This window comes from Manihot esculenta, chromosome 10 (genome assembly GCF_001659605.2).
Source record: "Manihot esculenta cultivar AM560-2 chromosome 10, M.esculenta_v8, whole genome shotgun sequence".
Classification (NCBI taxonomy): domain Eukaryota; kingdom Viridiplantae; phylum Streptophyta; class Magnoliopsida; order Malpighiales; family Euphorbiaceae; genus Manihot; species Manihot esculenta.
In genome coordinates this window covers 30,543,465-30,560,850 of record NC_035170.2, presented here as the reverse complement: position 1 = coordinate 30,560,850, position 17,386 = coordinate 30,543,465, and the positions used below count along the sequence as shown (strand labels likewise).

General features: G+C 41.2%; 2 protein-coding genes across 2 annotated transcripts; both read right to left on the bottom strand.

The window, feature by feature from the left end:
* Positions 1 to 3,265: 3,265 nt before the first annotated feature.
* LOC110624353 (putative ubiquitin-like-specific protease 1B) lies at positions 3,266 to 5,547 on the bottom strand. The gene is made up of 9 exons (XM_021769448.2): positions 5,446 to 5,547; positions 5,299 to 5,360; positions 5,110 to 5,194; positions 4,836 to 5,015; positions 4,586 to 4,729; positions 4,405 to 4,505; positions 4,225 to 4,318; positions 3,952 to 4,144; positions 3,266 to 3,562 (listed from the first exon to the last, which is right to left on the bottom strand). The coding sequence occupies exons 1-8, from the start codon at positions 5,545 to 5,547 to the stop codon at positions 3,977 to 3,979; spliced, it is 936 nt and encodes a 311-aa protein (XP_021625140.1). The 3' UTR covers positions 3,266 to 3,562; positions 3,952 to 3,976.
* A 1,414-nt stretch (positions 5,548 to 6,961) lies between these two features.
* On the bottom strand, positions 6,962 to 8,722 carry LOC110624352 (putative disease resistance protein RGA3). Its single transcript, XM_021769447.2, has one exon. It carries the CDS (start codon positions 8,720 to 8,722, stop codon positions 6,962 to 6,964), a length of 1,761 nt encoding a protein of 586 aa, XP_021625139.2.
* Between the last annotated feature and the right edge of the window lie 8,664 nt (positions 8,723 to 17,386).

Below are 17,386 nucleotides of genomic sequence, written 5' to 3'. Positions count from 1 at the left end.
TAGAATTTTAGACTCCTATTAGGATTAGAATTATTTTTGTATATTAGGATTTTAGACTCCTATTAGGATTATGATTATTTTTGCATATTAGGATTTTAGACTCCTATTAGGATTAGGATTAACTTGCATATTAGGATTTTATTTCAACTCCTATTAGGATTAGGATTTTCTTTGCATATTAGAATTTTATTTCTATTATAAATAACCTCCCTTAACTATTAGAAATTCACCTTTCAATCTTTAAGAAATTTCAATAAGACTTTTCGTCTTTTAGCCTATCTTTTCTCTCATTTCGTCTTAGCCAAACGATATTAGTTAAAACTCCTGACGGAGTCTAAATAGTCCTGTATCAGATTGGTATCAGAGCGAAGTTCGACCATGGAAGATAACCAAGAGGCGCGACTTGCTGCGATTGAGGCATTCTTGGCAGAATTGAGGGAGATGATAGGATAGCTGACCCTGCAGCAGGGAATCCACCAACCCACCGCCGCCGCACACCCCCAACCAATCGCCAATCCTATGGCTGCCAACCCTGTGGCCGCCAATCCAGTGGCTGCTATTCCTGTAGCCGCCAATCCTGTGGTCGTCAATCCTAAGCCTGCAAATCCCCAACAGAACTATCAGGAAGGTTACAGGATCAAGGTAGACCTTCAAAACTTTTCTGGTTCGTTAGATGTTGAATCTGTTCTTGATTAGCTGGCAGAGGTTGAACGCTTCTTTGAAATTATGAACGTGAAAGAGGAGCGCAAGGTTCCAATTGTGGCCTATAAGTTGAAAGGGGGTGCAGCAGCCTGGTGGAATTCGATTCAAAACGAACGCTATCGGAGGAGGCTGGAGCCCATACGAAACTGGATGCTGATGAAGCAGATGTTTGAACAACGGTTCCTGCCTAGCGATCACGCTCAGGTTTTATATAACCGGTATCATAACTGTGTACAAGGGAACCGAAGGGTGGATGAGTATACCGATGAGTTTTTAAGGCTGCAGGCGAGATGTGAAAACTGTGAGAACGAGGCCCAACAGGTTGCTCATTATCAGAGGGGGCTGAATCACGAAATTCGTTGTATGATGGGAGTAGCAGCGATTTTCACCTTGGCGGACGCTATTGAGATGGCAAAAAGGGCAAAAGAGCGTGTTGATTGGCAGCCACGACAGCAGCAGTACAACCGGAATTTTAATTACAGAAATTTTGGTTCAACAGGGACGCAACAATATAGAGGCAACTACAGTGGGCAACCTTCTAAGGTTGTAAATTATGGCAACCCTCCGAATACCATGGAAGAAAGGAGAGAGAGTAAAGGCAAGGCAGTCACTACTACAACAAACAAAGGAGGCAGGATCAATCCTTATCAGAAGCCAATGGGAGACATATGTTACCGGTGCAGACAATCTGGTCATCGATCGAATAATTGTCCAGAACGTAGAGGAATTAATACTGATCGCCGACAGGTTAATATAGTTGAGAAGGTGGCTGAAACTGACGAGGAAGAGGATGACGATGATGGATCTATTGCTGGTTCTGAAGATGGAGAGGTCACCTATGTGGTGAAAAAGATCTTATGCTCAACAAAACAGGAGGATGAGACACAAAGGAGGAAGATTTTCCAGGCAAAGTGTCGAGTAGGAGAGGCAATCTGCAGGCTAATTATAGATAGCTGCAGTTGTGAAAATTTGATAGCTAAGCAATTGGTGGAAAAATTATAGTTGCCTACACAGCCTCACCCTTCACCATACAAAGTCGGATGGATTAAGGAAGGTCCGACAATTGAGGTCAACAAAATCTGCAGCGTGCCTATCTCGATCGGTAAATCTTATACTGAACTTGTTAATTGTGATGTTGTGGATATGGATTGCTGTGGAATTTTGCTAGGTCGCCCTTGGCAGTTCGATGTTGATGCTTTGCATAAAGGGAAGGAGAATTCATACATGTTTACGTGGAATCAAAAGAAGATTACTATCTTGCCTTTCGGTTCTGCGAAACATTCTAAAGTGGAAGAGAAGAATGTTGTTGCTATTTCTACGGGAGTGCAAAAGCTATCAGGCGCAGTTGAGAAATCTGGGGGCACACTGACTTTACGGGTGAGAGAAAAAAGTACAATGGAGGATGCACCATCTTTACCACCACCCGTCAAAGAGCTGTTGAAGGAGTTTTATACGATAGTGGAGGAATCATCAAAGCTTCCACCTCCACGGGATATCCAACATCAGATTGATTTCATTCCTGGATCAAAATTACCGAATCTGTCTCATTACAAGATGAGTCCAAAGGAGAGTGAAAACCTCTAAGACCAGGTGGAATTTGCTTACAACAGTATTGCAGCAAGCAACTTGGCAAAGCAGCACGAGGATATTTTCAAACAGGTACAACAATACCTTACAGAAGCCGATGACAAATATAAAGCTACAGCTGATAAATATAGGCGTTTCAAGTCTTTCAATGTCGGTGACCAAGTTATGGTGTATTTACGTAAGGAGCGTGGTGGAGGACAGAAAAAGCTTAACGCCAAGAAGATTGATCCATTCCGGATCATTCAGAAGATCAATGACAATGCCTATATTCTTGACCTCCCACATGAAATGAAAATTTCCAAGACGTTAATGTGGCGGACCTATTTCAGTACTACCTTGCTGATGACAACTCGAGGACGAGTTCTTTACAAGTGGAAGGGAATGATACGGAACAACTAGTCTTGGATTTTACGGCAGACTTGGACCGGGGCTAACTTTTATATTTTAATTATTATTTTTGGATATTTTAAGTATTTTTATAATTTTTCATATTAGGATTTTAGACTCCTATTAGGATTAGGATTATTTTTGCATATTAGGATTTTAGACTCCTATTAGGATTAGGATTAACTTGCATATTAGGATTTTATTTCGACTCCTATTAGGATTAGGATTTTCTTTGCATAATAGGATTTTATTTATATTATAAATAGTCTCATTTGGCTATTAGAAATTCACCTTTCAATTTTTAAGAAATTTCAATAAGACTTTTCGTCTTTTAGCCTATCTTTTCTCTTATTTCGTTTTAGCCAAACGACGATATTGATTAAAACTTCTGACGGAGTCTAAATAGTCCTGTATCAATAGCTGATTAAATAAAATTTATTTTTGATATTAATAATATATAATAACAATTACTAAAATTTTTATTTTTTTTTTACAGTTGAGTTATTACTATTTTTTTTCTAAATTCTCTCGGCGGACAGAGTTAATTTATAAAAAAAAAATATATTATTTTATAAAATAATATTATGTACAAAATAATAATGTACAAAATTTTAATACCCACACGTAAAATCTGCATAACGTGTGGGTATACGCCTGGTATACAATAAAGTTAATGATATAATTAAATGTCAGATTAACCATCATTATACTTGTTTTTTCTAAAAGGAAAACTCAATTATTTGGTCTCAGAAACCTCTGTTCCTCTCCAATTAGTCCAAGGACTTTCTGCTTTGCATTTCTGAACTCTGTTCTTCGTAAGCACAACTCTGCACATAGTATTGAAATGTCTCTCCAAGAGTTAGAAAACTGGCATCTTAAAATTTTATTTCTCGTTTAGGTGGTGGACATTAAACAACAGAGGACTGGTTCAGAGTTCTTACCTTCTTAATCTTTGCAAGAAGGAGAAAGCTGAGCTGCATAACAGGAGGACCAAAGAGGTGAATGATAAAAGTTCCTGGCATGAAAAAATTGAAAAGTCATCCTTTCATGTGGCTATTGGTTATAGGATTTAGATTGAAAGGTTATTCAGAACCAGTAAAAGAATTGAATTCAAACCATTTCGATGAACTGTAGCAATAAAAGCATTAATTAATTTTAAACAACCATACGTACACAATAATTTCCGAATATGCCAACTTGATCTCCTCAATGAGGAATGAAGTAGTGAACGGCCCAGGTTCAAATCCAGTACCCTGATGATTCCCTTTTCAAAATTTTCTTTGAATTTTTGCGCTTAGCCTTACCCACGTGCTTCTTTTTCATCACTATTGTTGTCAGAGTCCATCAACTTATTTTGCAACCTCTTTGCCTCGAGCAAGAGACCATCTCTTTTCTTGTTGGCTTCGTGGAAAAGTACCCACAAAAGGCACTCGATTCTTAGTGCTTGAGAAAATTTTTCATGGTCTCTCTGCACGAAATTGACTGAGCTTAATTGGTGCAAAATGGTTAGTGCAAGAAAAGTAAGCTTCACCGAGTCAGTGAAGTTACCTCCGTGACATTAACAACGATTTTGCCGGACTGCTTCCCATTGTCATCCGGCAAATCACGGAGAAAATTCATGACATAGATGCCACAATCCCATCTAGGTGCAAAGGAAAATCATTCGCTCCTAAGTTGAACAATATAATTCACAATAGTATGAGATCACAAAGTTTGGTAGTAGTATACCCATTAGGCTGCCGAGGAGCATTCTTTTGGATTACTTCTTCGAAAGTTGGGAAGAAGGGCTTCGTCTTAATACCTGGTACACAATTGTCCAGGCCTTCGAGCTAAAAGAACATGGGAGAAACAAATAAATAATATACCTGTACCAGAGATTATATTTAAGAAGAAAATGCTAACAACTTACCAACACTGGCAGGATTTCCTCATCTGTCAGAGAGTAACCTTCATCGCTCCACATCGGATCAAACCATAAGCATGTTTGATTCGGGACTTTCAACACAGCCAGCAGAAAGTGCCGGCGACCATAGTGATGGATGGGGATGTAAATCTGCAAAAGGAACACACAGAGAGATTGTACAAGACACTAAAATTGTAAAAGAAAAAAAAAAGAAAAATTATCCACTAGTTGTTATGAATGATTTGTTATTTTCTACCTTTTCACAAGCCTCGAGATCACTTGTCACTGCAAACTTTTGTACGTGGTCATCGTAATATACCTTGAAGGATGAAACTTCCTTGTAGCTTTCGTATGTGATGCATGGAAAGAACCAATTCGTGCCGTTCCTTTCTCGCACTTCCTCCTTTCTCACAGCCTCCACCACCGTGTCAACGACCTGTATAATCATATAAGGGTACGTGAGGATTAAAATTTAATCATTTACACGCAAGAAAGTAGATTATATATTGCAATCATATCAAATAACGTACATTGTTCTCAAGCCATTGTCTAGGCTTCCCATATTCAATCCTTGATCTAAAAAGGATGCAATTATCTCCTTCAAAAAGGGTCTCACTGTTATAACAAAATCTGTTACTTCCTTTCTTGAAAAGTAGCACACAGAGAATATATAATCAAGGAAAGCTAGACATACACAAATGGTTAACGGATGTACTTACTTATCATTGTTCTCATAGATGATGTACTTAATTACTGCTGGCTGATCGTCGTTATAGGAGAGCTTTTTTTCAATTCATGTATAATAAAAAAAATATTTATTAAATCACGTAGAATCCGAAAATATTTTCGGATTCTGTGTGTCAAACGAGTATGTTCGACACTATGACTGTCGAACACGCTTGTTCGACACTCATAGTGTCGAACACGCTTGTTCGACACTCATAGTGTCGAACAAGGTACGGAAGCATGTTGTTCGACACTATTAATGTCGAACAACATGCACAAGCCATGCACAGGCCATTCACGTCCAAGCCGTCAAGTTGTCCGTCAAATTGCTGGACATGTTCGGCACTAATAGTGCCGAACATGTTCTTCCTCTAACAGTTTTATATAAAAATAATATTTTATTAATTTTTTAATTTTTTATAAATTTAAAAATTAATTAATAAATTTTTTAAAATTATAAAAATTAAATTAAAAAAATTTAAAAATATTTTTTAATTTCAAATGCTTTTATTTTTATTTATTAAAATTTAGCCTTTAAACAATTAAATTTTTTTAAAAATATAAAAAATAAATTAAAAATATTTTAAAAATATTTTTTGATCTGCTTAAATTTTCTGCAGTCCACTGCTTCATATTTTCTAATAAAAATATTATTTTTTTAATTTTTTATAAATTTAAAAATTAATTAATAAATTTTTTAAAATTATAAAATTAAATTAAAAAAATTTTAAATATATTTTTTAATCTGCTTAAATTTTCAATATATATAATAATAAAAATTATAAATTGGCATATAAAAATAAAATTATAAATTATATATTATATATTTTTAAATTAATATATAAAAATAAAATTATAAATTATAATTTTGCACGTGTTTATAATTTTTAGTATTATATATATTGAAAATTTAAGCATAATATTTTTTATTCTAAAATTTAATTGTTTAAAGGCTAAATTTTAATAAATAAAAATGAAAGGCATTTCCAAAAAAAAATTTAATTTTTTTAATTTAATTTTTAAATTTATAATAAATTTAAAAATTAATATTTTTATTAAGCCGTCAAAAAATATTTTTATGAAGCAATGGATTGCAGAAAATTTAAGCCGTCAAAAAATATTTTTAAAATATTTTTAATTTATTTTTTATATTTTTAAAAAAGTTTAATTGTTTAAAGGCAAAATTTTAATAAATAAAAATGAAAAGTATTTGAAATTAAAAAATATTTTTAAATTTTTTAAATTTAATTTTTATAATTTTAAAAAATTTATTAATTAATTTTTAAATTTATAAAAAATTAAAAAATTAATAAAATATTATTTTTATATAAAACTGTTAGAGGACAGACATGTTCGGCAATTTGATGGACGCCTTGACGGCTTGACAGCTTGGACGTGAATGAGCTGTGCATGGCTTGTGCATGTTGTTCGACACTAATAGTGTCGAACAACATGTTTCCGTACTTTGTTTGACACTATGAGTGTCGAACAAGCGTGTTCGACAGTCATAGTGTCGAACATGCTCGTTTGACACACAGAATCCGAAAATATTTTCGGATTCTGCGTGATTTAATAAATATTTTTTTTATTATACATGAATTGAAAAAAAGGTCGTTATAGGACTTCTGATCGAGCTGCGGATACCCCGGAACTGACTTAAGTTGATTGGATTCTGTGCTGAAGACGAGTGAGATTCGGCAGCCAGTCTTCTGGTAGAGATTCGAGATCCTCAACTATCAACGTCTTTAATTTGGAGAGAGGACTTGCAGGAACGATAGAAGAATCCTCCTGATCCCATAAATATTTGCGATCCCATTGAACCTTTTGCCCATCAATTTGAATATTTGGGATGTGAGAAATTATACGCCAATCGGAGCACTTTCTAGTTCCATACTTTTCCTTCAATTGAGAACATCCTTTAATATCTAAAGCTCGTAAAGTGAGCTGACGCATTTCAAGAGGTAAACTGGCTAACCGTGGGCAATCCTTGAGATGTAATTCTTCAAGAGAAGTGAGGATCAGTAGCAACTCTTGAGGAAAAGCTTTGAGATCTTCAATTGACACAACCCACAATGCCTTCAATTTGGAGAGCCCAAGCATTGACGATGATGAAGATGATGAAGAAGAAGTTGATGGCACTGCCTGAACAATCGACATCTTAATCATCTGCTGCAAGTGTTGTACTAAGCTGCAGTTTTCCAACAGTAGCTTTTCATCGAGGTTTGGAAATAGCGGCATGCAAGTCAGCTGAGGGCACTCACTAATTTCTAGCTTAGAAAGTCTAGTAAAGTGAGGGAGCTCTGCTGTTATTTTCATGGTTAAATCATCCCCTTTCTTCCACCAACTCTTCAGGCTAGGACAATCCAAGATATACAGTTCCTTCAGGGATGGGAAGAAGGTCGATTCATTTCCTCCGCCTCCTGCTCCAGGGAAATTATCCCCCTCATGATATATGAACTCAAGTTTAGGAAATCCATCAATCCTTAAATATTGAAAATATTGAAGCGAGGGGATTCGATCCAAACGGGGAAGACGGTCACAATTTCCACAATCTTGTATACAAATATTAACTAAATTTGTGAGGGAAGAAAGCCAATCAGGGAATTTCGTGCCTCCATAATCACACACCTTCAACTTCTTCAGGTTTTCGTGTGGCCGAAGCCTCTCCAAGCACCTTTCATCATAGTTGACATCTACATTGTCGTTGTCATCATCATCATCATCTCGATTCCAGCACAGACTCAATGACTGAAGAAGTGGCTTCTCCATTAAATTAGCTGACTCAAATTCTGATTCATATTTCACACACTTGAGATTTCTTATTTCTATCCTTCCTCTCAAGTTTAGCCGATTCAATTCAACCAAGCCCCCAACATGATTAGAGACAGAACTATCTTTGGCAACTGGAAACCAAGTTAACATTTGAAGGGAAGTTAATTTTCCAAGCCCACACGGCATGTGCGTCAAACTCCAACATCTCTCACAATCAAGATGCCTGAGATTGACTAGCTTGGTAATATCTTTTGGTAGCTCTCTAAGCTCTTCACAATTGGAAAGTTTCAGCACTTGCAAAAGTTGAAGTCTAGAAATAGAATTTGGAAGTGCCTTGATTTTATCATTTCTGGAAAGGTCAAGATACCTCAGATATTTCATCTTCTGAATGCAAGTTGGCACCTTCTCAATTCCAGAATTATGTAAATCAAACACCCGTAAATTCCTAAAGTTGGAAAAGGAAGTTTCATTATTGGGCATTTTCTGTCTTCCTTCATTACTTGGCCAAACTTCTTGACATGGCAAAAGAAATGTCCGCAACTGTTTGGCAGATGGAATCCCAAAATAGCTAGGATCAAAGTGGAAACCAAGTGACAGATGATGTGTTTTCTCATCAATATCTATCATATTCCGATTCCCAGCCATACTGCTATCACGCATCAAATTGTTTATCTTGTTGGAAGAAAGATTGTTTATCTTGTTGGAAGAAAGATCCCGACAGTAAGTGCATAAAATATTCAAGGCCAATGTCTTCAAGACATTTGTTTGAGTCTGATGATTCAATATACCCTCGTCCTTTCCACCAGTAAATCAACATAATATATTTTAATTTAAAGATTAAAATTAATATTTTAAAAAAATATTAATTTTATACAAAAATTATTAATGAAATAATTTTTTATATACAATATTAATTGCATTTATATTGTAATTAAGTGTAAAATGAATTTAAATATAATAAAACTATTAATAGAATTTGTGATGAACTGTGAAATAATTAATCAATAATTTATATTAAAATATTGATGATCTGAGATCCAATAGAATAGGGTTTTACAAGGGTTTTGTATTACTGAATAAGGCCTCCTCTTTTATGAGGAGGGGACTCCTCTTTTATACATTGTCTTGCTTGCTGGTGACGTGTAAAGGTCTCTCCAGGATTGGGCCACGCGTCTCTGCCATGCGGATTCGGAGGTACTAGGGTATCAGCCGCCTGCTCCATGCGTAACGGCCTCTGATTCTTCTCGTGCGTACGTTCGAGCGGATCTGCCAGGCTGTCTGGTGAATATTTTTCTGGATCCTGGGCTAGGCCGAGAGTTGGGCCGGACGCTAAGCCTGAGTGGAGAGGGCCTGCTTCGTGTGGGCCGGGCCGGTCGGATGAAGAAGATGGGTCGAACCCGGCATTGAGGGTTGGATGAGTCAGGCTTGTTATGTATGTCAGGTGTGTGGGCCTCTACGTCATGGGTCTTGGGCTGTGGTCAAGCCCCTGGCCCGGGGTGAAGGAATCCAGCGGTCATCAATTGCCCCTTCACCTTCTCGGCAGTTATTGCTCTAACTGCCGAGGGGGTGAATACCAAGAACTAGTATGATCGCGTCTGTTCGGGTTCAGGTGCCTTAATAACATCCTTTCATCTTTCAGTCGTTGTGCAGCTTCTGAATTCTATCTGCTCTTTTCTCTTTCTGTCTTTTTTTTCTATTCTTCTTGTCCTCTGCCGCCTTTGCTTTTTTTTTGTCATCATTATCTGGACATCTCCTTTCTTTCCTTTCCTGTGAATATCTTTTAAGAATCTGACATTGCTGGCTTAGAGTCTAGTGTAGCTCTGCCCCGTACTAAGTCCACAGGCTCCGAGTATATATCAGCGCCAGCTTTTCTTCATTCTTGAGCCTTCTGTTGAAATGAGAAATTCTTATTTTATCTGTGGCAGGTCTATTCGACGCCTTCTTCAAACAGATTGCCTTGTGCCTCAGAGGTTTGTTTTGATTTTGCTCTTATCATCTTAAGGGAGAACTGTTTCTGACTTGTCTCTGTTTTAAAACTTTTTGCAGTTCCTGAAATAAAAATGGGTCAGCTCAAAATTCTTGAAAATTTGATGTTACCTCTAAGGCGTCTGGATGGTGCATTGAAGATCCTTCTGGTATGGCAGCCGAAGGGTGGGACCATTCGGGAAGCTGCTGAAACTGCTTTACCCAGGTCGTCTGGCCGGCCTCCTCCTCTGCTTGTTGCCCAGGCTCCAAAGAAGTTCTGGGCTATTGAGGGGTTCGCTCTAACTTCACCTTTTTCCGCAGAGAAAAAGGGAATTTCCTCGATGCCCCTGTTGTCCTCTTTTGATATAAATGGGAGTGGCGCCGGCGCTCAGCTTGTTGTTCTTTTTGATGTGAAGTACCAGTATTATTATTCCCTTTGGTGTGAAGTACCAGTATTACGTGAGACTGGGATCTGCTGCACTCAGTCAGGTCTCCAGCGATTTCTTCGAATGTGTACTTCGCGATCTCTTCGGGGCCATAGCCCGAAGACTTATGTTTTTCATGTGTGGTGCACGGCCGGCATACAATATCTGAGCTTGTTCGAATGTACCGTGCATCACATTTGGGTAACCGGACGTTTGCCCAGGGGGACAGTGAGAAATGCTTATGGGAATCAACTTGTTCAGTTCCCCTATAATAGCGGGACAGATCTTGGCCTTTTCTGAAAAACTCACATTCCGAGCTACGAGAAGTCCTCCGAGCTGAAGAATAGAATAGTAGGGTAGGTGATAATCGTAGATGATGAAGTATCCGGATATGTAAATCCTTTAAGGATAGTCTTTCATCCCGTAGTATAGGCCTTTGTAATGTGCTGTAATGTACTTTTCTTTTAATGAAGTTCTTGTTCTGCTCTCATGCTTAAGCTGTTCTTCTTTTATCATGTGTGAAATACTTTAGATTGCTCGCCTTATAATTTTAACCAACTGAGCTCTGTCCTGCTTTTTCCCGAGCTGATCTAACCTATCTGCGAGCTCTGATGAGTTGAACTCCGGATCCACTTAGCCAACTGGGCTTTCAAGTTTCCGAACTGGACTGTCTGACCGACCTGTGAGCTCGGTCTTTACTTCGATGAATTGAGCTTTGAGTCTCCTTCATCCGACCGGGCTCTCAGGTCATGTTGTCCGAGCTGGACTGACCGACCCGAGAGTTCTGTCTTTGCTTAGTGAAATGAGCTCTGAGTTTCCTTTAGCTGGCCGAGCTCTCAAGTCATGCTGTCCGAGCTGGACTAATCCGACCTCTGAGCTCGGCTTCTGATGAGTTGAACTCTAAGCTCTCAGCTCTGTATGATTCCGAGGTGCTCTTGGCGCCTCTTTCCGATCTCACATCCTTTGTTTAATAACGATAAATCAAATCTTATAACTTTTTAAGTGATGAGCAAGTCTGACCTTTATCATGCTCCCATTTGCTTGTACTTTTGAGTCTTTTCATGACTTGCCCCTCTGTTTCCTCGGCATTTACCATAGGGATGGTAAAGTAGTAGGCTAAGTTGCTCTGACTGATGAGTTGGGCCTGTATTATGTGGATGGCGAATGGGCTTTTAAATGATGGGCTGTCATCGTATACTTGGCCCTTGATAGATGTAGATAAGCCCAGCGATCATCCTTTTGCCCCTTTACCGTCTCGCCGGTTATTACCTAACCGTTGAGAGGGTAAACTTCGAGAACAATTAATGATCGCGCCGCTCCAAGACAAAACTGTTCAGATCAACGCCCTGCCTCATAATTGCCCTTCTTTTCGAATTCCTTCTGTCTTTTGAAGAACTAGCTCTTGTCTGCTCTCTGTCTTCCTGCAACTCCTTGTACGGTTTTTCATCCCATCGTGTTCTCAGGTACGCTTCCTTGTTCTTCCATGGCAAGTTCAAAGCTTCCTGATGTTTTTGACCTTGAGTCGCATATTACACCTTCCAACATAACTAATCACATTTCCCGGAGGCTTTTAGATACTCCGTTGTATCTTATTCGAGCACCTCTTCCAAATGAGAGGATAGTTCTTCCTTACCCTCGCCCTCCTGGTTTGGTGGATCCCCAAGAGGTTCGTAGCATAGTGTTTTTCCTGAAGCAGAGAGAATTTGGTCTACCGTTTCCTTTTACCCCTTTCTTTGTTGAGGTCTTTGAATACTTTGGGGTAACTCCTCGAATGTTATCCCCAAATTCCATTTTATTCATGTCCTGTTTCGAGTCTATCTGTCTGGGTTGGGGTTTCGCACCTACGGCCTGTCTGTTTGTCACTTTTTTCCGCCTGGTTAGGGCGAAGCAAAACTTCTATTACTTTTCCCCCCGTAATGGGCTGTCTCTTCTTACGGGCTACAAGGATTCTATAAAGGGATGGGTAGAGAATTTCCTTGTGGCGGAGTTAAAACTAGGGTCCTGCCGATCGTGGGATGTGGACCTAAGGTGGGGGGAGATCTTTCCGGGCTGCAACGATCTGCCCGAATTGAGTCTTATTGAGCAGGTCGGGCTGCTTCGAATGACTTCCGTTGAGAGGAAGTATGATGTCGAGAAGTGTATGTTTGCGTCCAACCTTAGGGATATCCGGGACACGGGTATAGTGCTTTGTTCAGCTATTCTGTTTCTTCTTTGCTCATAATATCAGGAAGTATGCTGACTCTTTATAACTTCTTGTTTCTTGCAGCTTCTGAGGTTAGAATGGATGGCATCAAATTCCCCAAGAATTTTGACCTGTCTCGGGAGAACATGCATGCAATTTTTGACGCCTTTGGGGATGGGCGTTCTGTAACTGAGATTGCTGCAGAGCTGGCTCAGGCCGCTTCCTCCAAGAAGGTCAGCCGACCTCCCGTCAAAGCTTCTTCTCGAACTTCCAAGCCGAGCTCTCGCAGCATCAAATCAGCTCGGCCATCTAGCCATGGTGGGTCGAGCTCAACCTCGACGCCTGCTGAAGGGTCTAGATCCATTCCAGCCTCCTCAGAGGTCGTGAGGGAAACTTCCTTAGCTATTGTGGAGCAGACCCAAGCTACTGAACAAGTGGGGCAGGGTGCCGCCCATTCTACTGAGGGGGTGTTAGGGGGGAAATTTAAGTCCCCTGTTGAAGACAAGGAGACCTCTGGGACAGGGATGGAGATCATCCTCCTAGAGGATTAAAGCCCAGAGGTTTCTGGTGAAGGTGCCCCTGCCCCTGTGAGGACTGAGCCTGAGGGATCTGAGGGTGTCCCCTCAAAGACCGGGGGCAAGCGTCCGACCCCTTCTGGAACGCCTGTCCCATCTCCTGCTCGGAAGAAATCCAGGACTGCTGCGGGTCCTTCCCCACCTCTTTCTCCCATTGGGAAGGGGAAGGGTGTTTCTGTTGTTCCTTCGTCGTCCCCTACTGACAACATTCTGGACCTGTCAAGCATTTCCTCTGAGTCTCCGGCCTCTACTGTTGCCGCACTTCTCCGGGAGCGGATGTTCGGCGGGATAACAGAGGCTTCGGATCCTTGTCTTCTGGCCCTGACTGGTCACTTGGCCAGTTCTACCAAGGAGCAGGTGTCCTTCCAATCTCGCTCTCGTGAGGAGCTCGGATCCACGATTGGAGAAATGCTTCTGATGGTAAGTTATTTTTTTCACTTCTCTTTGAGTTTGCTTTGTTTCTTTTCTTGACAATTGTTCTTCCGTACTAGGTGTTAGGCCTGGTTATGGAGGTGGATGCCCGTGACCTCTCTCTCCGGGAGTCCGTGGACCGCCGGATCGAGGAAGCGCGTCGCGATGAAAACCTGACTGCCACCAGCGACGCGAGGGGCCACCTGGCAGCCGCCCGGGAGCAGATCCAGTCTCTCCGAGTGGAGTTGCATTCTGCGCTGGAGGCCTCTAAAAGAGCTGAGGACAGAGCGGCTGAGGCGGCAGAACATAGCAAATCCCTGGAATCAGAGCTGTCTCGTACTCGCAGGGTTCTCCAGGAGTCCGATGGGAGGGCAGCTGAGGTGGAAGCTCGTTGTGTAGAGGTTGTAAAGCAGCTGTCCTCTATGACAGCGGCCCTTCAGGAGAGGGATGAGGCTGTAAGCCAAAAAGCTGAGGTCCAGCGCCAATATGAGGCCTTAAAGGCCGATTTTGAAGGGCTTTAAGCTCACCTGAATGAGGTGAGGGCTCAGAGGGAAAGTGCCCTAGCCCGGGTGGAGGTCCTGGAGCAGGAATTGGGCACAAGTTCTGAACGTATCAAAGATCTGTCTTCATCGGCTGAAGAGTTCAACCTTCGCCAACAACAGCTAAAAAATGAAGTCAGGGCTTTGGAACGTAAATGTTTAGCCCTGCTCGAGGTGGTAAAGTATGCCGAAAGGAAGGCTCAGCTAAAGCGTGAACAGTGTATAGCGGAGTATCAGGAGTCTGATGAGCTGAAGGTTAAAATTGAACAGGCCTGTGAAGCTCATCTTCAGGACTACAAAGACTCTTCTGAATTTAAGGAATTTGTGGCTGAGGCTTGTGAAGAACATCTTGATGAGTATAAAGCTTCTGGTGAAATGAAATAGGCTATCATTGATAAGGCCTACCGCATGTATGTAACTGGCTACAATCGCGGTTTAAGAGAAGCTAGACAGGCTCCTGATATTCCTTTGGCCAAGCTTCGTAGGCGCGAAGTGGACTCAGATGGCGAGTCAGTGCTATACGGGGAGGATGATTTCCCTTTGCCCCGAGGAGATTCTCGGAGGAACATAGACCGGCTAGCTGAGTCTTCGTCAGGGGAATCCGAGATAGGGTCGGAGGAGGATGATCCTGATTCTGAGAAAGACGGCCTCCACCTTGGGTCAGAAGTTGCCCCTACTATTAATGTTGAGAGCTCTGGCCCAAGGGCCACCGAGCTTCCTTCGGAGGTGGCTGTAAATAGAGATAATGCAGGCGAGGGTGTTCTTACTGATGTAAGTCCTTTAAGGACTATTTATCCTCCTGCCTCGCCGGAGAGATAAATTGTAATAGTCATTAATGAAATATTAGTTTCCTTCTTGTTTTTCATATTTCTTGACATTTATCTCTACTCTTCGTATTTGTGATGTAAACTACATATTTTCATTCATAAGCTCTGAATTAATCTTAAGTTGCGAGCTCAGCTTTTAGCTGATAGTCTGAGAGATCAAATCTCGTACCTTTTTAATGGCAACTATCATGTCAGTTTTTGGCTTTTAGTCCTTCGTTCTTGGTTGTGACTTCGTATATTTGTTCCAGATAAACTGATTTAGGCTTTGATTATAGCCTTTTTATCCTCCTAAGGATTTCTTTATTTATGAGTCTTTCTATGGAGGGAGCTCGGCCTTTCTCGTTGGCCTTCGTATCTTGATCCTTTAAGGATATGAGTCTATCCGAGCTGAGAGCTCGGTCTTGGGCCTTTGTGAATATCGGTCCGAGCTGGGAGCTCGACCTTGAGTTTTTTTTTTTTTTTTTTTAACAGCTCTGGGCTCTTCTCTTTCCGAGGTCGGAATTGGATTTTATAAGTTGTTCCTGTGGAGAAATTTTTCATTTCGGGAGGCTCTTAAGTCCTTCACCGACCTATTTTTGATTCTAGGAGATCTTACGGGATCCTGGTTTTCTTTGAATTTCCGGGATGACCTCGGGGCCTCGCCGGTTGTTTTTTGTTTCCAGGAGATCTTACGGGATCCTGTTTTTCTTTGAATTTCCGGGACGACCTCGGGGCCTCGCCGGTTGTTTTTGACTTCAGGAGATCTTACGGGATCCTGTTTTTCTTTGAATTTCCGGGACGACCTCGGGGCCTCGCCGGTTGTTTTTTGTTTCCAGGAGATCTTACGGGATCCTGTTTTTCTTTGAATTTCTGGGACGACCTCGGGGCCTCGCCGGTTGTTTTTTGTTTCCAGGAGATCTTACGGGATCCTGTTTTTCTTTGAATTTCTGGGACGACCTCGGGGCCTCGCCGGTTGTTTTTTGTTTCCAGGAGATCTTACGGGATCCTGTTTTTCTTTGAATTTCCGGGACGACCTCGGGGTCTCGCCGGTTGTTTGTACAAAATTCAGGCTCATTGGCCTTACTGTTGCTTCGTCATCTCAGCTGGTTTTGTGCCTAACTGAGGCCTTGTTTCATGTAGAACGTTATTCATAAAGATAATCACATTGTATAAACAATTTTTATTTTCTCATGTCTGTCAAAATACAACGTTTTTCTTTACTAATATTTCAAGGAAAATACCTTTTTAGGTGCTGGATGTTCCAAGCGTGGGGCTCGGGGTTTCCTTGCATATCTTCGATTCGGTATACCCCGGGCTTAACCACTTTTGTCACCTTGAATGGACCTTCCCAGGTCGGTGCTAGCTTGCCTGCGGCTGCTCTTTTTCCTGTAGCTTCCAGGTTTCTTAAAGTCAGGTCTCCCACCTTCAAGCTTCTTTCTCTGACCTTTTGATTGTAATATCTTGCCGCTCGTTGTTGATAAGCAGCAGCTCGGACTTGGGCTTCTTCCCTAACTTCTTCAAGAGCATCTAGGTTGCTCCTTAATTTGTCCCCATTAGCGTTCTCACTAACGAATTGAACTCGATGAGTGGGGATCTGCAACTCAACTGGGACTACAACCTCTGTGCCATAAGCAAGTGCAAACGGGGTTTCTTGAGTGGGCGCTCTGGGAGTGGTTCGAAGTGCCCATAGAGTGCTATTGAGTTCTTCTGCCCAATTCTCCTTTGCGCCATCCAGCCGTTTCTTTAATCCTTGAAGGATAGCTCTATTAGTGACTTCCGTTTGGCCATTAGTCTGAGGATGAGCCACGGAGAAGAACTTATGCCATATGCCCATGTTCGTCGTGAAGGCTCTGAAAGTGCTGCAGTCAAATTGTCTGCCGTTGTCTGAGATAAGTACTCTTGGTATGCCAAATCTGCAGATGATATGTCCCCATACGAAATCTATCATCTTGCGAGCTGTGATTGTGGCTATTGCTTCTGCCTCTGGCCATTTCGAGAAATATTCCACAGCCACCACTACGAATTTCCTTTACCCCGTAGTCTTGGGGAAAGGTCCCAGGATGTCAATTCCCCATTGTGAGAAAGGCCATGGACTGGATATGCTTGCTTGAGGAGTGGCAGGGGTCCTGATGGCATTAGCAAATCTCTGACATACGTCACACCTCCGGACAAACTCTTCTGCTTCTTTTTTAACAGTGGGCCAGTAGTATCCTTGCCTGAATATTTTGTTAGCTAATGTCCCTGCTCCCTCGTGAGTCCCACATAGGCCTCTATGTATTTCCTCCATTACCTTTGCAGCTTCTTCCGGACTCACACACCGGAGCCATGGGCTGGACTTCCCTTTTCTGGTTTCTCTTCTTTCCTCGACGGTTCATCCGTCCTCCAGTTCCTCCAACAATCATATTA

Coding starts and splice junctions, on each gene's coding strand:
- LOC110624353 (XM_021769448.2), bottom strand. CDS start 5,547: ATGCTTCCGTACCTTGTTCGACACTATGAGTGTCGAACAAGCGTGTTC. Junction 5,361..5,445: donor TCATAGTGTCGAACATACTC/GTTTGACACACA, acceptor ATTGAAAAAAAG/CTCTCCTATAACGACGATCA. Junction 4,506..4,585: donor AGGAAATCCTGCCAGTGTTG/GTAAGTTGTTAG, acceptor ATGTTCTTTTAG/CTCGAAGGCCTGGACAATTG.
- LOC110624352 (XM_021769447.2), bottom strand. CDS start 8,722: ATGGCTGGGAATCGGAATATGATAGATATTGATGAGAAAACACATCAT.